A 16,058-nucleotide genomic window follows, 5' to 3' on the forward strand; every position below is an offset into this window, starting at 1 on the left:
ACTTCTGGGTTATTAGTAACAAACCCGGTTCTTCACTAATAAACTAATATAACATACTATTCTGAGTTCTATCTTAACAAATTTTACCCTACAGATCTTTTTAAAAATTAAGTCAAAAATACAGAATTCTCATAAGAATGAGCCCCTTATACTAGGCCACATCCCTGAAGGGGAGATAGACATGAGTCCTACTGAATAGTTTAGGTCACAGTGTCTGAACATATAAACAGTACGTTCTGCAAGGCAGAAGAAGTGCTGCTGCTCGTCTAATCTGAGAGCAACAGACAGATCATGAGAGCTCACCTTTTCTCCCTTCTTGCTCTGTGGGACTGCTAGGAACGATAAAAGGGGTAGATCGGAAAGCATCAGGGGAAGGAGCAACAAGATCTGAGGAATTCCTTTATATAAAGAGAGAATCACAGGTTATTGTACCACAGCCACAGTTGTGCATTTGTTTTTTACTTTCTGATAACAAAAATATCTAAGTCATCCAAACAAATCTTATTAGCAATCTCTCAAACATCTACCTGAGGCTGATGGAAGAGCCATGAATAATACTTAACTATTTCTCACACCAGACATATCCAAAATTAGAATTAAAAAAAAAAAAAAAGAGTAAGGATAAAGCCATATGATTATAAGAGAAATAAACAATAAAACACAAGGACATCATGATTGCAAAGCAAGATGACAAAGAGCTAAAAAATAAATTCACGTGCAAAACTGAGATAAAAATACTCCAAATTTTACCTAATATTAGAAAGATCATGCACATTTTTATTTAAAAAAAAAAAAAAAAAAGCAAATCTCTTTGCCATAACAGCAAGATAAAGAACTCCAACTAAGGTCAACTATAGTACAATCTATTCTCCACCCCTATGCGGTTAAATGGAAAGAACTGCTGGTCAAATAGAAGAGCAGTATGCTTGTTTTGGTTGTATAACAGAATATAACTGGGCAGTTTCTGTCTAGTGAAACAATTGGGCTACTATTATAAACTTCCAAATGGGGGAGTGCCTGGCTGGCTCAGTCAGAAGAGCATGCGACTCTTGATCTCAGGGTTCTGAGTTCGAGCCCCAAGTCGACTGTAAAAATTACTTAAATAAATAAAACTAAAAAAAAAAACCTCCATATGGGAAAGCAGAGCTACCTGCCTTCAATAGGTCCACTAAGCTCTTAACCCCAAAATTCTAAAGCCTAGAGTTTGCTTTTTGATTTTAAAAAGAATTCTAGACTAGCAATTTCAGCTCTTTCAACCTTAGCCTAAGACCCTCAGATACATGTTTCTATGGCAGAGCTATTTTAGGCTTACTTACGTGGAAAGACTCTCCTGAACAAGGGACCTCTGACCAGAGAGCTGCAGGAGGTGCAGAGTGGTGGCAGGTGTGGAAGCCAGAGAACATCCACCTTCTTCCCTTGAAGGAGTAGAGCAACCATCAGAAGCTATTTTAAAAGAGAGAGAGAGAGAGAGAGAGAGAGAGAGAAAATCCAGTTTCATTTGCTTCTCAAATTGACAATCCTGAGTTTAAAAAAAAAAAAAAAGGAAGAGGAGGAAGAAGAAAGCAAGCAAGCAAGCAAGCCACTCAGTACTGCAAAGAGTAATACCAATGTTTCCAACCATGTTCCAAGAGAGCAGAAACTGTTTTCTAATAGTAGTACAATCAATTGAATGCCATGCTAACACAAATTCTAAGTGACCACTAAATACCATCCTCCCTAAATTACGGGTTTCTTTAATAGAGAATGACAAAACATATTCCTTAGTCCTTTCCATCATGATTAAACCTTGGGAGGAAAAAGGCAGAACCCTTATCCCTCTGCTTGGCTGTTCTGCTTCTTGTGAAGCTTCTATTGTAAAACAGCAAGTAAGCCTTTTATTCCAAGGTCTACCTATGAAGTAAAGCTCATGCCATGAAACAGATGGCAGAAGTAAAACAATGTGCATCACACCTGATGATATGAATGCAGTTTTCATGATTAGAACCTGGGCCTCCTCAGAGGAGACAGAAAATACTAATGCATTAATAAAAGAATATAAGAGCAGTCATTGACTTATATTATGAACAATCTCTTGTTGGTCACTTCTCAGCAACAGACAGGGGTATTAGCTGCATTAATCCCAAGTATAAAGGAATTTCTTTCTGCTAGGCCATAACTTCCTATTTCTTTTTTTTTTTTTTTTTAATTTTTTTTTTCAACGTTTATTTATTTTTGGGACAGAGAGAGACAGAGCATGAAGGGGGGAGGGGCAGAGAGAGAGGGAAACACAGAATCAGAAGCAGGCTCCAGGCTCTGAGCCATCAGCCCAGAGCCTGACGCGGGGCTCGAACTCCCGGACCGCGAGATCGTGACCTGGCTGAAGTCGGACGCTTAACCGACTGCGCCACCCAGGCGCCCCTAACTTCCTATTTCTGATAGATAAACTAACTAATAAATAGATGAGTAGGCAGACTATTGCCCAGGTGATTATGAAAAACTTACACTTAATTATCATGATATTAAGATCTGAAGACCTATGATGACTCTAATAGCTATTCTGTCCTTAATATTAAATTTACTATATTGGGGCACCTGGGTGGCTCAGTTGGTTAAGCGGCCGACTTCGGCTCAGGTCATGATCTCGCAGTCCGTGAGTTCGAGCCCCGCGTCGGGCTCTGTGCTGACAGCTCAGAGCCTGGAGCCTGTTTCAGATTCTGTGTCTCCCTCTCTCTGACCCTCCCCCATTCGTGCTCTCCCTCTGTCTCAAAAATAAATAAACGTTAAAAAAAAAAAAAATTGGGGCGCCTGGGTGGCGCAGTCGGTTAAGCGTCCGACTTCAGCCAGGTCATGATCTCACGGTCCGTGAGTTCGAGCCCCGCGTCAGGCTCTGGGCTGATGGCTCGGAGCCTGGAGCCTGTTTCTGATTCCGTGTCTCCCTCTCTCTCTGCCCCTCCCTTGTTCGTGCTCTGTCTCTGTCTGTCCCATAAATAAATAAAAACGTTGAAAAAAAAAATTTAAAAAAAAAAAAAATTAAAAAAAAAAAATTTACTATATTATTCCTCAAATCTCCATTTCCAACACAGAGAGAAAACTATGTTAAAATGTAAAACAGGGGCGTGTGGGTGGCTCAGTTGGTGGGGCGTCTGACTTCGGCTCAGGTGGTGATCTCACTGTTCGTGAGTTCGAGCCCCGTGTTAGGTTCTGTGCTGACAGCTCGGAGCCTAGAGCCTACTTCGGATTCTGTGTCTCCCTCTCTCTCTGTTCCCCCCTGCTTGTGCTCTGTCTCTCAAAAATAAATAAAGATTAAAAAAAAATTTCTTTTAAATGTAAAACAGCAATCATTCCCAAAAAGCCTTTCTCATTAATCAGTTAGAAATGTATTTTCCTTCCATATTACAAACAAGTCTGCATACCTTTTATAAAGTGCCTTCTAATTCAAACAGTAGTCTCAGAACAATAATAATAAAGTTTAGATCTTTGGAGAAGAGGAGCTACAGCAACTAATCACTCTTTATACCTGTTTTATTGCTCTGGTCAAACAAGTCTTCTTGAGTTGACAAAACCTCAGGCTCTGGGGACTTCTGAGTCTGCAGTCCACCTTCCAAAAGTTCTTGAGCAGATATTTGTTCTTTTGTTTCCACAGCAGCAAGAGATACTTTGCGACAAGGAGGCATGTCCTCTGACCTACGAAATTCAAACCACCAGGAGAAAAAGTTGCTATACATTCAAATGCTTTCACCTTTGAATTAAGATTTTCCTGGGGCACATGAGTGGCTCAGTCTGTTGAGCAACTGACTTTTGATTTCAGCTCAGGTCATGATCTCATGGGCGTGAGGTTGGGCTCCACACTCGGCATGGAGACTGCTTAAGATTCTTTCTCTCCCTCTGCCTCTTCCTTTCTCTCAAAAAAAAAAAAAAAAAAAAAGAAAAGAAAAGAAAAAAGAAATAGAAGAAGCCTTTCCCGTTTTGTGTTCTCCTTTAATAATTTCAAAACTTCCAGAGGCTCTATTTATTCAAAGTTGAAACAAGCTACTTTTTATAATGACATGAAGACCTCAGCCCATTTAAAATCTTGTCTCAGTCTCTCACACAGCAATTTTCCAACTTTGCTCACAGCTGTGCAGCATGCTGTCCATGATTTCTCATGAGTGATTCAAGGATTTTTGTTACATATACTGTTACCTACGTGAGCATGAAGGATTCTAAACCAAACCACAACAATGCCAGTCCTAATGAGGACCTTCCACAAAGTTTAGATGTGAATTATCCTCTGTGCTATTGCCACACACAATATCTGCTGCTGACCTTTTCCATTTGTTCTGCTCAACCTAACCCCCAAATCAAGAATCCTTCATACCAATACCACTCACACATGTAAAACTCTCATTGCTGGCCCCTTTCCAGAGACTTGGGAGGTTCGCCTATTAAAAAGTTAGCAAAACTAGCTACAGGGAAACTTCCTAAAGAAAAGCCTAAAATGTCAGCCCATGTGAGGGTGAGTGTTTTGTATTAGAAAGACAACTTCTCTTGGGGTGCCTGGGTGGCTCAGTCAGTTAAGCCTCCGACTTTGGCTCAGGTCATGATCTCATGGTTCATGGGTTCAAGTCCTGCATCAGGCTCTGTGCTGACAGCTGGAGCCTGCTTCAGATTCTGTGTTTCCTCTCTCTCTGCTCTTCCCCTTCCCCTGCTCCTGCTCTGTCTCTCTCCCTCAAAAATAAACAAACATTAAAAAATTAAAAAAGAAATTTAAAAAAAAATTAAAAAAGAAAAAAAAAGACAAAACAACTTCTCTTGATAGTCAACTTGTTCAGGACTCCATTCCCCACCATTTGTATTGAAGGAAGTTATAAGAAAATACTGAATGCTTATTCATCACCTCTCCCAAACTGGAAGCATCCCACTTTTCCTCTGCCATATCCAAACGTGAGCTGTTGACCAGAGGCAATGCAGTTTGGGACATAATAATCACCAGAGGCACAGCAGAAGGATAAGCCCAATTCCTACCAATTCCACTATAGGACTTGGGAAAAGAATACGTCCATAGCTATACCATAAACTATTAGATGTAGGATACATGAGGACTCAAAGCAATCTGGGTGTTCCTCAATTATAAGAACAGTAAATTTTCAAATATAATATTCATGTGATTCCTCATAACACTAGAGATAGAGAAGATAGGAACTCCTCCCACAGAGACAGTGTCTCTGTAGACAAAGATCAGAGAGGAATGACAACCAAAGATTAAGGAGTCATGCTTACAATTACGGCAACAATAAAATGGCTTTGTAATATGCCTAAAGATAAGGACACGGTTAAGAATTCATAAATAGTTTCCACTTGACCAGAAATATGCACAGTACAAGGGGGGAGGAAAATCAATAATTTCTAAAAATGTTTCCATCTAGCCAAGTCAAACAAGTATGAAACTTAAAAATACTTTCTAGAAACTATAAAGTACTATAACAGAAACCTAAAAGAGCAGAGTTTACCTTGCAGGTGGTGAACTTTGCTCATCTACCACATGTACATCCTTACTGGGCTGTGCTACCACAGGGACATCCTTGCTGGGCTGTTCTGCCATGGGCATATCTTCATTGGACTGTTCTTCATGCTTAATTGCTTGAAGTTTTAGAAGACAGGAAGGAGATACTTAATTTTCCAAAGTACTAGAAGCAGTCCCAGATGCTTTTTTAAAGGCAAAGATTTAACAAAAGAAGTCCAATTTGAAAATATAAACAGACATCAATGCAAAAAGAAAATAACCAGTAACCTTAATCAAAACTAACCAAACCAAACTAAAACAAACCTTACCAAAACTCTTAATCTGCAACCCATCAACTAACAAGTATTTGCCAGACAACTCTGCAACCTTACTATACTAACTTGATTATATTAACCTAGTAGTTATAAACTGTATTAAGGAATGAATAACTAGCTCTAGCTTAGGAGGAAAACGCTTATAAACAATTCCAAATGCCAAAAAACATGTTTCATACCAATATTAGCATCCACATCAGACAGCCCAGTGTAACTAGAGTTGGTAGTTACTGACAGTACAGGCTCTTTGTCTACTTCATATGTCACAGTATGTTCTTCAACATCCTGGCTCTGGGAGAGTTCCAGAACTCCAAAGCCCAACTGTGATGAGGCAGGATCTAGAAACAAAACCCCAAGAAGTTAGGTAGCATCCCACAATATTATGCACTGTGTAAGGTCCTGTCCCTTAGCAAAACAAAAAGGTCATTTTAAGTCCTTCACAAGAAAGCCCTGCCTCCAAAGTTTTTCAAAATAAACTCAAGAATAAAGGCACTAAAAGTGAAAGGGAAAAATACATAACAAAACAAAAATTACATATTCTAAAACCTTCTGAGCACCTAACATATAGGTAGACTATGTCTACTTTCTGAAGATATACATAAACCATACCCACACACACAGTAATTCAGATTATACTTCCACCCACAAAGCATACATTCCCAAAATATTTGAAAACCAAATGTAACAAGAAAAAGAGTCAATATGCAGAAAGAGAGCTATCCAATGAGCATCAAATTCCTGAACATCAAATTAGGGGGAATATCTTAGACAAATGCGATTTTCTTAATGACTATCCTCATTTTAATGATGAGAAATCTATAACCTGACAACAAAGAGAAATTTGGATATCTTCATGCTTATGTGAAAGGGACTTAGAACAATCTACTATCTAGATAAAGGCATAAAGCTACCTTCAGCACCAAGGGAGCGTGTGGTAGTATCATCTCTAATATCTTCTTCCTTTTCCTCCTTCTCCTTCTCTTCTACCTCTTCTTCTTTCTCTTCTCCCACAGGAGGAGCAGATTCCACTGACATTCCCAAAACACTACATGGAAAGACACAATCATGTGTTCTCAGATAGGTTGGGACACTTTGCTCAAAGCACTCTTCTAAATTTATTGTAACAGCCCACACACCAACCACCTCTTACGCAAATGTGAAAAAAGTAAAAAGCCTCGCCCCCATCAGTGCTTCTTTCTACAGAAAGCACCTGAAAGGATAACAACTCAAAACGCTGCACTGAATTAAAGAACACAAATATTTAACAGAAGAAAGGAATAAACACATTTGAGTTTTCACTTTCTCTGAAAAAATATAAACAGGGAGAGAAAAACCTTACTCTCAAGAGAATAACTGACAAGTGACACAGTAAGATATGCATTGGATATGCAGTGAAGGGACTCAAAGATACATCAGCTGAACCAGACACAGTTCACCAAAATATTTAAGAAAATTTTTTAATGTTTGTTTATTTTTGAGAGAGAGAGAGAGTGAGTGCGGGGGAGGGTCAGAGAGAGAGAGAGAGGGACACAGAATCCGAAGCAGGCTCCAGGCTCCAAGCTGTGAGCACAGAGCCTGACCCAGGGCTCGAACTCATAGACCACGAGATCATGGCCTGACCCAAAGTCAGAAGCTTAGCCGACTAAACCACCCAGGGTCCCTACACAAAAATATGTTGGTATGAAAATCTTAGACTACATACATAGAACCAGAATGTCTGAATAAAATTCTGGTAAAAGGCCTGTATATTTAGAAGAAGTTAAGATTACAGGTCAAAAAACATAAAAGTAAAAGACAACAATCAGGAAAAAAATACTACAACAAATAGAACAAATTAACAGTCTCCCTAAAATAGAAGGAATTCACATGAAGAACCCCGAGACATAGGTGAACAGACAGACAACTCATAAAAAAGGAATATAAGTATCTTAAACATGTAGGAAAATAGAGAAAACAACTGTTGCCCATCAAATTGGGAAAAAAAAATTGTCAATACTATACTACTATTCAGTGCTACCCAAACCTGAGATAAGCACAATCATATACTGTTTACGAGACTCGACCATTGAGTTTACTATAAACTAATAGAATGTTTCTGGACAACATTTGGAACATTTGAAAAAATGTTTCTAAAAAAACCTCCAAAACAATGTATACACCTAATAATTCCTTTTTTTTTTTAATATTTTTTTTTAACGTTTATTTATTTTCGAAACAGAGAGAGACAAAGCATGAACGGGGGAGGGTCAGGGAGAGGGAGACACAGAATCTGAAACAGGCTCCAGGCTCTGAGCTGTCAGCACAGAGCCCAACGCGGGGCTCGAACTCACGGACCGTGAGATCATGACCTGAGCCGAAGTCGGCCGCTTAACCGGCTGAGCCACCCAGGCGCCCCTACACCTAATAATTTCAATAATTTCAATTTTAAGAAATAATTTGAAATGTAGAAAAATCCTTGTGCAAACTTATTTCTCAATGTTTACTGTAATTAAGAGATACCTAGGGGCGCCTGGGTGGCTTAGTCAGTTAAGTGGCCAACTTCAGCTCAGGTCATGATCTCGTGGTTCATGAGTTTGAGCCCCTCTTTGGGCTCTGTGCTGACAGCTCAGAGACTAGAGCCTGCTTTGGATTTCGTGTCTCCCTCTTTCTCTGCCCCTCACCCACTCACCCTCTGTGTCTCTCTCATAAATAAACATTAAAAAAATTTTTTTTTAACTTTTAAAAGAAAAAAACTTCAGTAAACTTATTAAGAGTTTTAACTGTCGGGGCGCCTAGGTGGCTCAGTCGGTTAAGCAGCCAACTTTGGCTCAGGTCATGATCTCACAGTTCATGAGTTCAAGCTCCACATCAGGCTCTGTGCTGACAGCTCAGAGCCTGGAGCCTGCTTCAGATTCTGTGTCTCCCTCTGTCTCTGCTCCTCCCCCACTCATGCTCTGTCTCTCTCTCTCTCTCTCAAAAAAGAATAAACGTTAAAAAAATTAAAAAAAAAAAGTCTTAACTGTCATGGGAAAAACTCCATGTTGTTAAGCAAAAAAGTCAGCAAACACAAAATTTTACTCTACACATGTCTGCTATCAAGTGTGCACACAAAAAAAGAAGGAAAATATGTCAAAATGTTTACAGCAATTAGCCTCTGGGTGGCAGAATTATAGATAACATTTTTTGCTTCCTTGAAGCTTTCTACACATTTAATTATTTCATATAAAGACTACTAAGCAGAACTATAATGAGCATAAAGAGGTGAAAACATAAATTTGCAAAGTTAGGGGACCATGATCCAAGGAAAAGGGACTAGTAAAGATTTTCACACACAAAAAATAGAACATTACCTATGTAACCAGGAAGACTAGTTACGTAACCTCAGGAAATATAGCCCCAAGTTGAGTTTCTTGGGAAACAAAGTCCAAGAGCAAACATGACAAAATGTAGAAGAGCAATGAAAGACAGCACAAACCACATACTTTGGCTCTTCTTCAGTCTCCTTTAGTGGTTTTCCTTCATGTCCCTCCCTGACCTCTAAGTTCAGTGAGTCCTTGGAGCTCTTCTCCATCTTTACTCACCTCCTTAATGATCTTACCCAGGCTCATGGCTTTGAATATCATCCACATGCTTATGACTTTGCAATTTAAATCTCCAGCTTAAGACATTCCCCCTGAGCTCCATCCAGACTTGCACATCATCAAGTGTCTCCAATTGTTTATTGAAAAGGCAGCTCAACTTCAACATGTCTAAACCTGACCTTCTCCTCTTGCAGTCTTTTTCCATCTCATCTAGCAGCAACCCCATTCTTCTAATACTCAAACCAAAAATGCAGAATCATTGTTACCTCCTTCCTCTCATACTCCACCATCCAATCAGCCTTTGAATCCTATTTTCAAAAAACCCAGAATCTCACCACTCCTCATCTACTTCTACTCTGGTGTAGCCACAGTCATTTTGCCTAAATTATTTCAATAGTCTCCTACTTGGTCGTCCTGCCTCTGCCCTTGCTCCTCCTTCAGTCCATTCTCCTTTTTAATTTAAATGGATTTTAAATTTTGTCTCCAGCTTTATCAAGGTACAATCAACAAATAAAAATTGTACCCTCTTCTGTCTACTCTTGATCCAGCAGCCACAGTGATCCTATTAAAATCTAAGTCAGATCATGTCATTCCTCTGTTCAAAACCCTTAAATGCCTTCCTATCTCAACAAGAGTAACAGCTGACTTCCTCACAGTAACCCATAAGGCCTTACATTTTCTGGTTCCCCTTACTTTTCTGACCTCTTCTCCCAATTCTCTCCATCACTCTACTCCAGCCATGCTAAACTCCTTGCCATTTCTCAAATATTCCAGGCACACTCCTAACTCAAGGCCTTTGCACTTGGCTGTTCTCTATGCAATGATTGCACTTACCCCAGATAACAGCAGAGATCACTTACTTAAGAACTTTCTTAATGTTTTTTTTTTTATTTTTGAGAGACAAAGCACGAGCAGGGGAGGGGCAAAGAGAGAAGGAGACACAGAATCCAAAGCAGGCCCAGGCTCTGAGCTGTGAGCACAGAGCCCTATGCGGGGCTTGAACTCATAGACCTTGAGATCATGACCTGAGCCAAAGGCGGACACTTAACTGACTGAGACACCCAGGCACCCCACTCAAGAACTTTTAATCAAATGTGTTATCAGCCAAGCATTCCCTAAGTCACCCTATCTAAACTTGCAACTCCTTTGATGTTTCCTATCCCCTTCTCTGCTATATTTTTCTCTTCAGCCCTTATCAGTTTCTAACATACTATTTACTTATTGATCATGTATTGCTATATCCCATACAAGAATGTAAGCTATATTAAGGTCTACGATTTTTTTTTCTGATCCTCTGCATCTCCAAAATTCAACAATGCTTGGCATGTAGGAAATATCCAATAAATATTTGTAAAATGATCAGGTGAATCCAAACAGGCATGAAATAAATCAGATTATAGGCAAAAAACCCCAGTCCTAATGGTTAAACTTTTCTCCACTGTCTAAAGCTAATGGAAAGGAAAACAAAGATTCAAATACATTATTTAGAAGTACATGGGGCGCCTGGGTGGCTCAGTCGGTTGAGCGTCCGACTTCGCTCAGGTCACGATCTCACAGTCCGTGAGTTCGAGCCCCGCATCAGGCTCTGTGCTGACAGCTCGGGGCCTGGAGCCTGCTTCAGATTCTGTGTCTCCCTCTCTCTCTGGCCCTCCCCCCGTTCATGCTCTGTCTCTCTCTGTCTCAAAAATAAATACGTGTTAAAAAAAAAAATGTTAAAAAAAAAAAAAAAAAAGAAGTACAAAAGTAGCTGACAGAAAAACTAAAATAATTATCAATAATTGGGAGCGTACGGAGTTAAATCCTCATCTTTCATTATGGAATTCAATTGTCTTAATTTGATAAAATAAGAAATGGCAGTATTAGTTTTACAATATTGTAAAATATTAGTTTTACAACAGTATTGAGCACCAGGAAGATAACCTCTCCAAGAAGTTAAAACACACTTACAGCGTAGCCTCTGTGAAAGGACACCAAGGGTGGGAAAGGACTCTGCTTTTAATTATGTTATTTTTTTTTTTTAATTTTTAAAAAATTTTTTAACGTTTTATTTATTTTTGAGACAGGGAGAGACAGAGCATGAACAGGGGAGGGTCAGAGAGAGGGAGACACAGAATCTGAAACAGGCTCCAGGCTCTGAGCTGTCAGCACAGAGCCCAACGTGGGACTCGAACTCACGGACCGCGAGATCATGACCTGAGGCGAAGTCGGCCGCTTAACCGACTGAGCCACCCAGGCGCCCCAATTATGTTATTTTTAAAATAAATTATGTATTTATATTACTCTGTTAAAAATATTTGACAGATCTCACTAAAATTAAAAAACCGCTCTGTGAAAAACCTTCTGAAGAGGATGAAAAGATAAACTAGAGTGAGAGAAAATATGTGCAAACCAGATAGCCTACAAAGGACTAATAACTAGAATATATAAAGAACTCTAAAAACACAATTTTTAAAAATCCAATTAGAAAATGGACAGAAGACATGAACAAACATTTCCTTGAAAAGGATGTACAGATGGCAAATAAGCACATCAAAAGATTTTCAACATCATTTGCCACTAGGGAAATGCAAATTAAAATAATGTGATATCACTACATATTTATCAGAACGGTCATAATAAGAAATTGTGACAACACCAAACGCTGGTAAAAATGGAGAGAGACTGGATCTCTTACACTGATAGTGAAACTATATAATGGTATAGTTACTCCAGAAAGAGTTTGGCAATTCTTAAAAAACTAAATATACAACTACCAAACAGCCCAGCAATTTCCCAATGGCCATTTATCCCAGAGATAGAAAGATTATGTTCACTTAAAAACTAGCACACAAAAGGTCAGAGCAACTTTATTTGCAATAGCCAAAACCCAGATCAATCCAGCTCTCCTGCAACAGGTAAATGGTTAAACTGTGGTATATCCATACCATGGAACAACTACTGGGCAATAAAAAGTAATGAACCACTAATATATGCAACAATTTGGACAGATCTCCCAGGAGTTATGCTGACTGGGGGTGGAGGGGGGGGAGCGGGGAGGGAAGCCAATCCCAAAAGGTTAATGTATGATCCCATTTACATAACATTTCGAAATGACACAATATTACAAAGGACAGTCTTAATTAGCGATTGCCAGGAGTTCAGGTAAGACAAAGAGGTGAACATGGTTATAAAAAGGCAGATACAGAGGTAACTAGACTTTATAAAAATTCACATACATGAATACAAGTAAAAGTGGGGAAACTTAAATCATTCAGTAGATTTTATCAATACAGATATCCTGGTTAATATACTATAGTTTTGCAAAACATTACCATTTGGGCAAAGTTTATAAAGGATCTCTACATACTATTTCTTACAACTGCATGTGAATCTATAATTATCTCAATTTTTTAAAATGTTTAACAGAGAAGGGCACCTGGCTGGCTCAGTCAGTGGAGCATGCAACTCTTGATCTTGGGGTTGTGAGTTAGAATCCCATGCTGGATGTAAAGAATACTTAAAAATAAAATCTTTAAAACAATAAAATAAAATGTTTAACAGGGAAATAAAACAATCTATATTTCTTTAGTATATTTTAGGATGCTCCATGTTTAGGACCATCAGCTTAGATCAACCGAACACTAGGTAAGAGAGGAAGATTTTTTTGGAATTTTATGCAAAAAGTTCACAAGCAGCTTTTTAAAAAATACTTGCATTAACGAATAAATACATACAAACGGAGATCAATATACCTGTGTTTTGAAGAACTTTCATTCTCTTGGAATCAACCCCAAATCCTTTCTAGATTCATGGCCTTTGCACTTGCAGTTCCCTCTGGAAAGCTCCTCCTCCCACCAGCCACTCTTCTCCCCAGCTCTTCAAACATGTCTAACAAATTCATATTTATAGTTTAGATCACATTCCTCAAAGAGGCTTACCCCTATCACACAGATTAGGTCATATTTTCTTTCTTTCCTCCCTCTTTGAAATAACAATTGTAACTGAATAGCTGTTTATGTAATGATTTAACACCTTTCTCCCTGTTAAATTATAAGTTCCATGATGGCAAAGCCCCTTTAAAACACCTTACCACAGCGCCTGCACATTTCCTGAATGTAAACGTTCAAGGTTTTTTGGTTTTTGTTTTGTTTTGTTTTTTTAGGGAAAGGGCAACACATCAATGCAAAAAGGGAAAAGTGATAGTATGGGACTTCTCTAACAGCACTGCTTCACTTATGAGGGGTATACATACTTCCTGCCCCCACTGGTTCAAACCAAGGTGCTGGGCCACAAAAACACAAATAACTTTGGCACATGTTCACTTTAAAGTATCATAAATTTAAATGCCTACAGAAAGCAAAACAAGGTAACAAAAAGGGGTGAGGTAGCTAAGAACAAAAGCAAAAGTACCGCAATAAAAGATGAATAATTAACTTCAGTGTGCATGTACAATAGTGAATTGTAGGGACTATGACAGACCAGAGCACTCATGCTCACCTATGCAGAGGTTAGCTGCTACTCACAGCTCCAGGCAAATGTTACCAATAATACAAAAGTTGCATTACCTCTGGACTAGTAATGCCAGAAGCTGAAAATCCAAGTTTTATGTAAAATTTCCCCATTTAAAATTCTATCAATTATTTCAAATATATTTTACAACCATGTGTGGGCCAAAGACAAGCCACCTGCAGGTCAAAATAAGCCCACCAATTTGCAGATTGTTCCAAAGCACCCACTAATAATTTGGGAGAAAAAACTTATGTGCAAACAGAGTATTAAATAGAAGGCAAAAAAAAGGGGGTGGGAGGGCATTTATTTTTTACATAAAACCACAGTCTTTCACCACCTCAACCTGACATTCTCCTCTTTGACTAGCTCCCTTTTCCTACTCAGCCACCACAAGGCTCCTGAAGTTATCTAAGTTCTCTTTTGATTTTAGTAATTTTAGGCAGAAGACTAAGAAGCACTGAATAGTAAAAAAGAAAGAGAAGGCGCTGGAGTCAGGAGGGCTCAGAGCTCAGTTGCCACTTATAAGCAATATATTCTAGAATAAGTTATCTAACATCTTCACCCATCAGTTTCCCCCTCTATGTAATGGAAAGAATATAACGTCTTCACTGTACAGCTGCTCTAAGGATGAAATTAAATGGGAATATGTATCAAACATCCAATCCTGACAGAGGATCCTATCCTAACAGAGGATAAACTCAAAAAATGGACAATGTAAAACTACCCATAAGACAAAGTAAAAATTGAATACTGTTTAGGGTATGAAATAAACATCCTGGGTCTAAAACTGGTAATTTAGCTGGTAGATGGAAAGCATGCCTAATAGTTTTGATAATATGCCTAAAAATTTTTTGATTATTTTTTCCATTAGGTCATATCTATGCTAAGAATGAAGAATGATTATTTATTTTATGTGTACAATACAAATCACAATTTGAATAATACAAGTGTAAAAAAATGTTATTACCTTCACAAAAGAGGTTCTGGCTATCAGTACTAATGTACCAGTGAATATGATCCTCAACTCCCACTATCTAATTCACAAAAATAAGATTAATCCCTTTATCGTTGGGATGAGGCAATAGGTACAGATAAAAGAAATGATCCATTAATAAATTTAAATAAATTCCTTCCAACACTAGTATACCTGGTTGTCCTGTTTGGCTGAGGTAACTGTTCAATGACCTGACTGATGGTACCACCTGTGTCCAAATGAGAAGAATCCATAGGGTCTGAAAAAAAAGAGTGGACATTAGTACAAAAGGCATTTACTACCAAACTTTAATACCAAACTTTAATACAAATTCAGAAATGTAGACAATATCAATCTAATCATCTACATTAAAAAATCAACTTTCTGGGGCACCTGGATGGCTCAATCGGCTAAGCATCCAATTTCAGCTCAGGTTGTGAGTTCAAGCCCTGCATCAGGCTCTCTACTGTCAGCACAGAGCTGGCTTTGGATCCTCTGTCCCCCTCTCCTTCTCCCTCTCTGCCCCTTCCCCTCTGGGTCTCTCTGTCTCTCAAAATAAATAAATAAGCTTAAAAAAAAAAAAAAAAAAACTTTCTGAATGCTTTATACGCATTCACCACAACCACATAATGTTTAGATCCACCCAGTTACAACAAGAGCACTCTTGCAAAAGGGACTATTAGCTTTAAACATCTTACCTGCAGCTTTGTTTTCTTTCAGATGCTCATTGAACCCACTATTACTACCTCCTTGTTCTTCTCCAGCTGTTTGTTCAGGATTGGACACAACATCCTAAAAAACATACATACATAATATCCCTACTACATATGGAATAATCCAAAATAAGGCATACTTTTGTGAATGTGTTGATTTTGTTTTTCCAACCAATTTTATCCAAAAGATAGAGATCTCCTAAGTACTTAGATTTGCTAATTGTTCTTGATTAGATAAAAAAATAATTTTTCTTCAATCCTTTCCAAACAAGATTATCACTCACCAACACAGGGTTCTCTTTGTGTGTCTGTAGATTAGGAAGGTGTCGAGATAGCAGACTAAAGCGAGAACCAGAATCATCTTCTAGAACCTGGCTTTCAGGCTGAGAATCTTCAATTATCAGGCAAGGAGTGTCTTGCTGAGAGAAATCTGAATCCAACTGACTTCCAGTAGGGTCCATCTGCTCCCCTGGTATGGAATAACAAAAGATCAGTTCTGTGTAACCTACTAGCTTTCCTCTCGCAGTC

The 16,058-nt window shown here is 38.6% G+C and overlaps 1 protein-coding gene across 7 annotated transcripts in view; it reads right to left on the minus strand.

Moving 5' to 3' along the window:
• TP53BP1 (tumor protein p53 binding protein 1) overlaps positions 1–16,058 on the minus strand; it is a 97,644-nt gene that overhangs the window by 54,103 nt on the left and 27,483 nt on the right. For 6 of the 7 annotated variants that reach the window (XR_015252615.1, XM_086710519.1, XM_086710521.1 and 3 more), the window contains exons 3-11: positions 15,815–15,999; positions 15,516–15,609; positions 14,992–15,076; positions 6,708–6,841; positions 5,976–6,134; positions 5,469–5,598; positions 3,497–3,663; positions 1,317–1,443; positions 304–398 (exon numbers count right to left, since the gene is read on the minus strand). Coding sequence is in view for 6 of the 7 variants with exons in the window: in XM_086710519.1 (XP_086566645.1) it covers positions 304–398; positions 1,317–1,443; positions 3,497–3,663; positions 5,469–5,598; positions 5,976–6,134; positions 6,708–6,841; positions 14,992–15,076; positions 15,516–15,609; positions 15,815–15,999 (1,176 nt within the window). In the remaining variant the exon portion in view is untranslated. Of the gene's footprint in view, positions 1–303; positions 399–1,316; positions 1,444–3,496; positions 3,664–5,468; positions 5,599–5,975; positions 6,135–6,707; positions 6,842–13,087; positions 13,224–14,991; positions 15,077–15,515; positions 15,610–15,814; positions 16,000–16,058 lie in introns of those variants that run through there. The other variant, XM_086710523.1, reaches the window with a different exon arrangement.

Source organism: Puma concolor, chromosome B3, assembly GCF_028749965.1.
Source record: "Puma concolor isolate L17-30 chromosome B3, mPumCon1.1.hap2, whole genome shotgun sequence".
In the NCBI taxonomy this organism is placed as follows: Eukaryota; Metazoa; Chordata; class Mammalia; order Carnivora; family Felidae; genus Puma; species Puma concolor.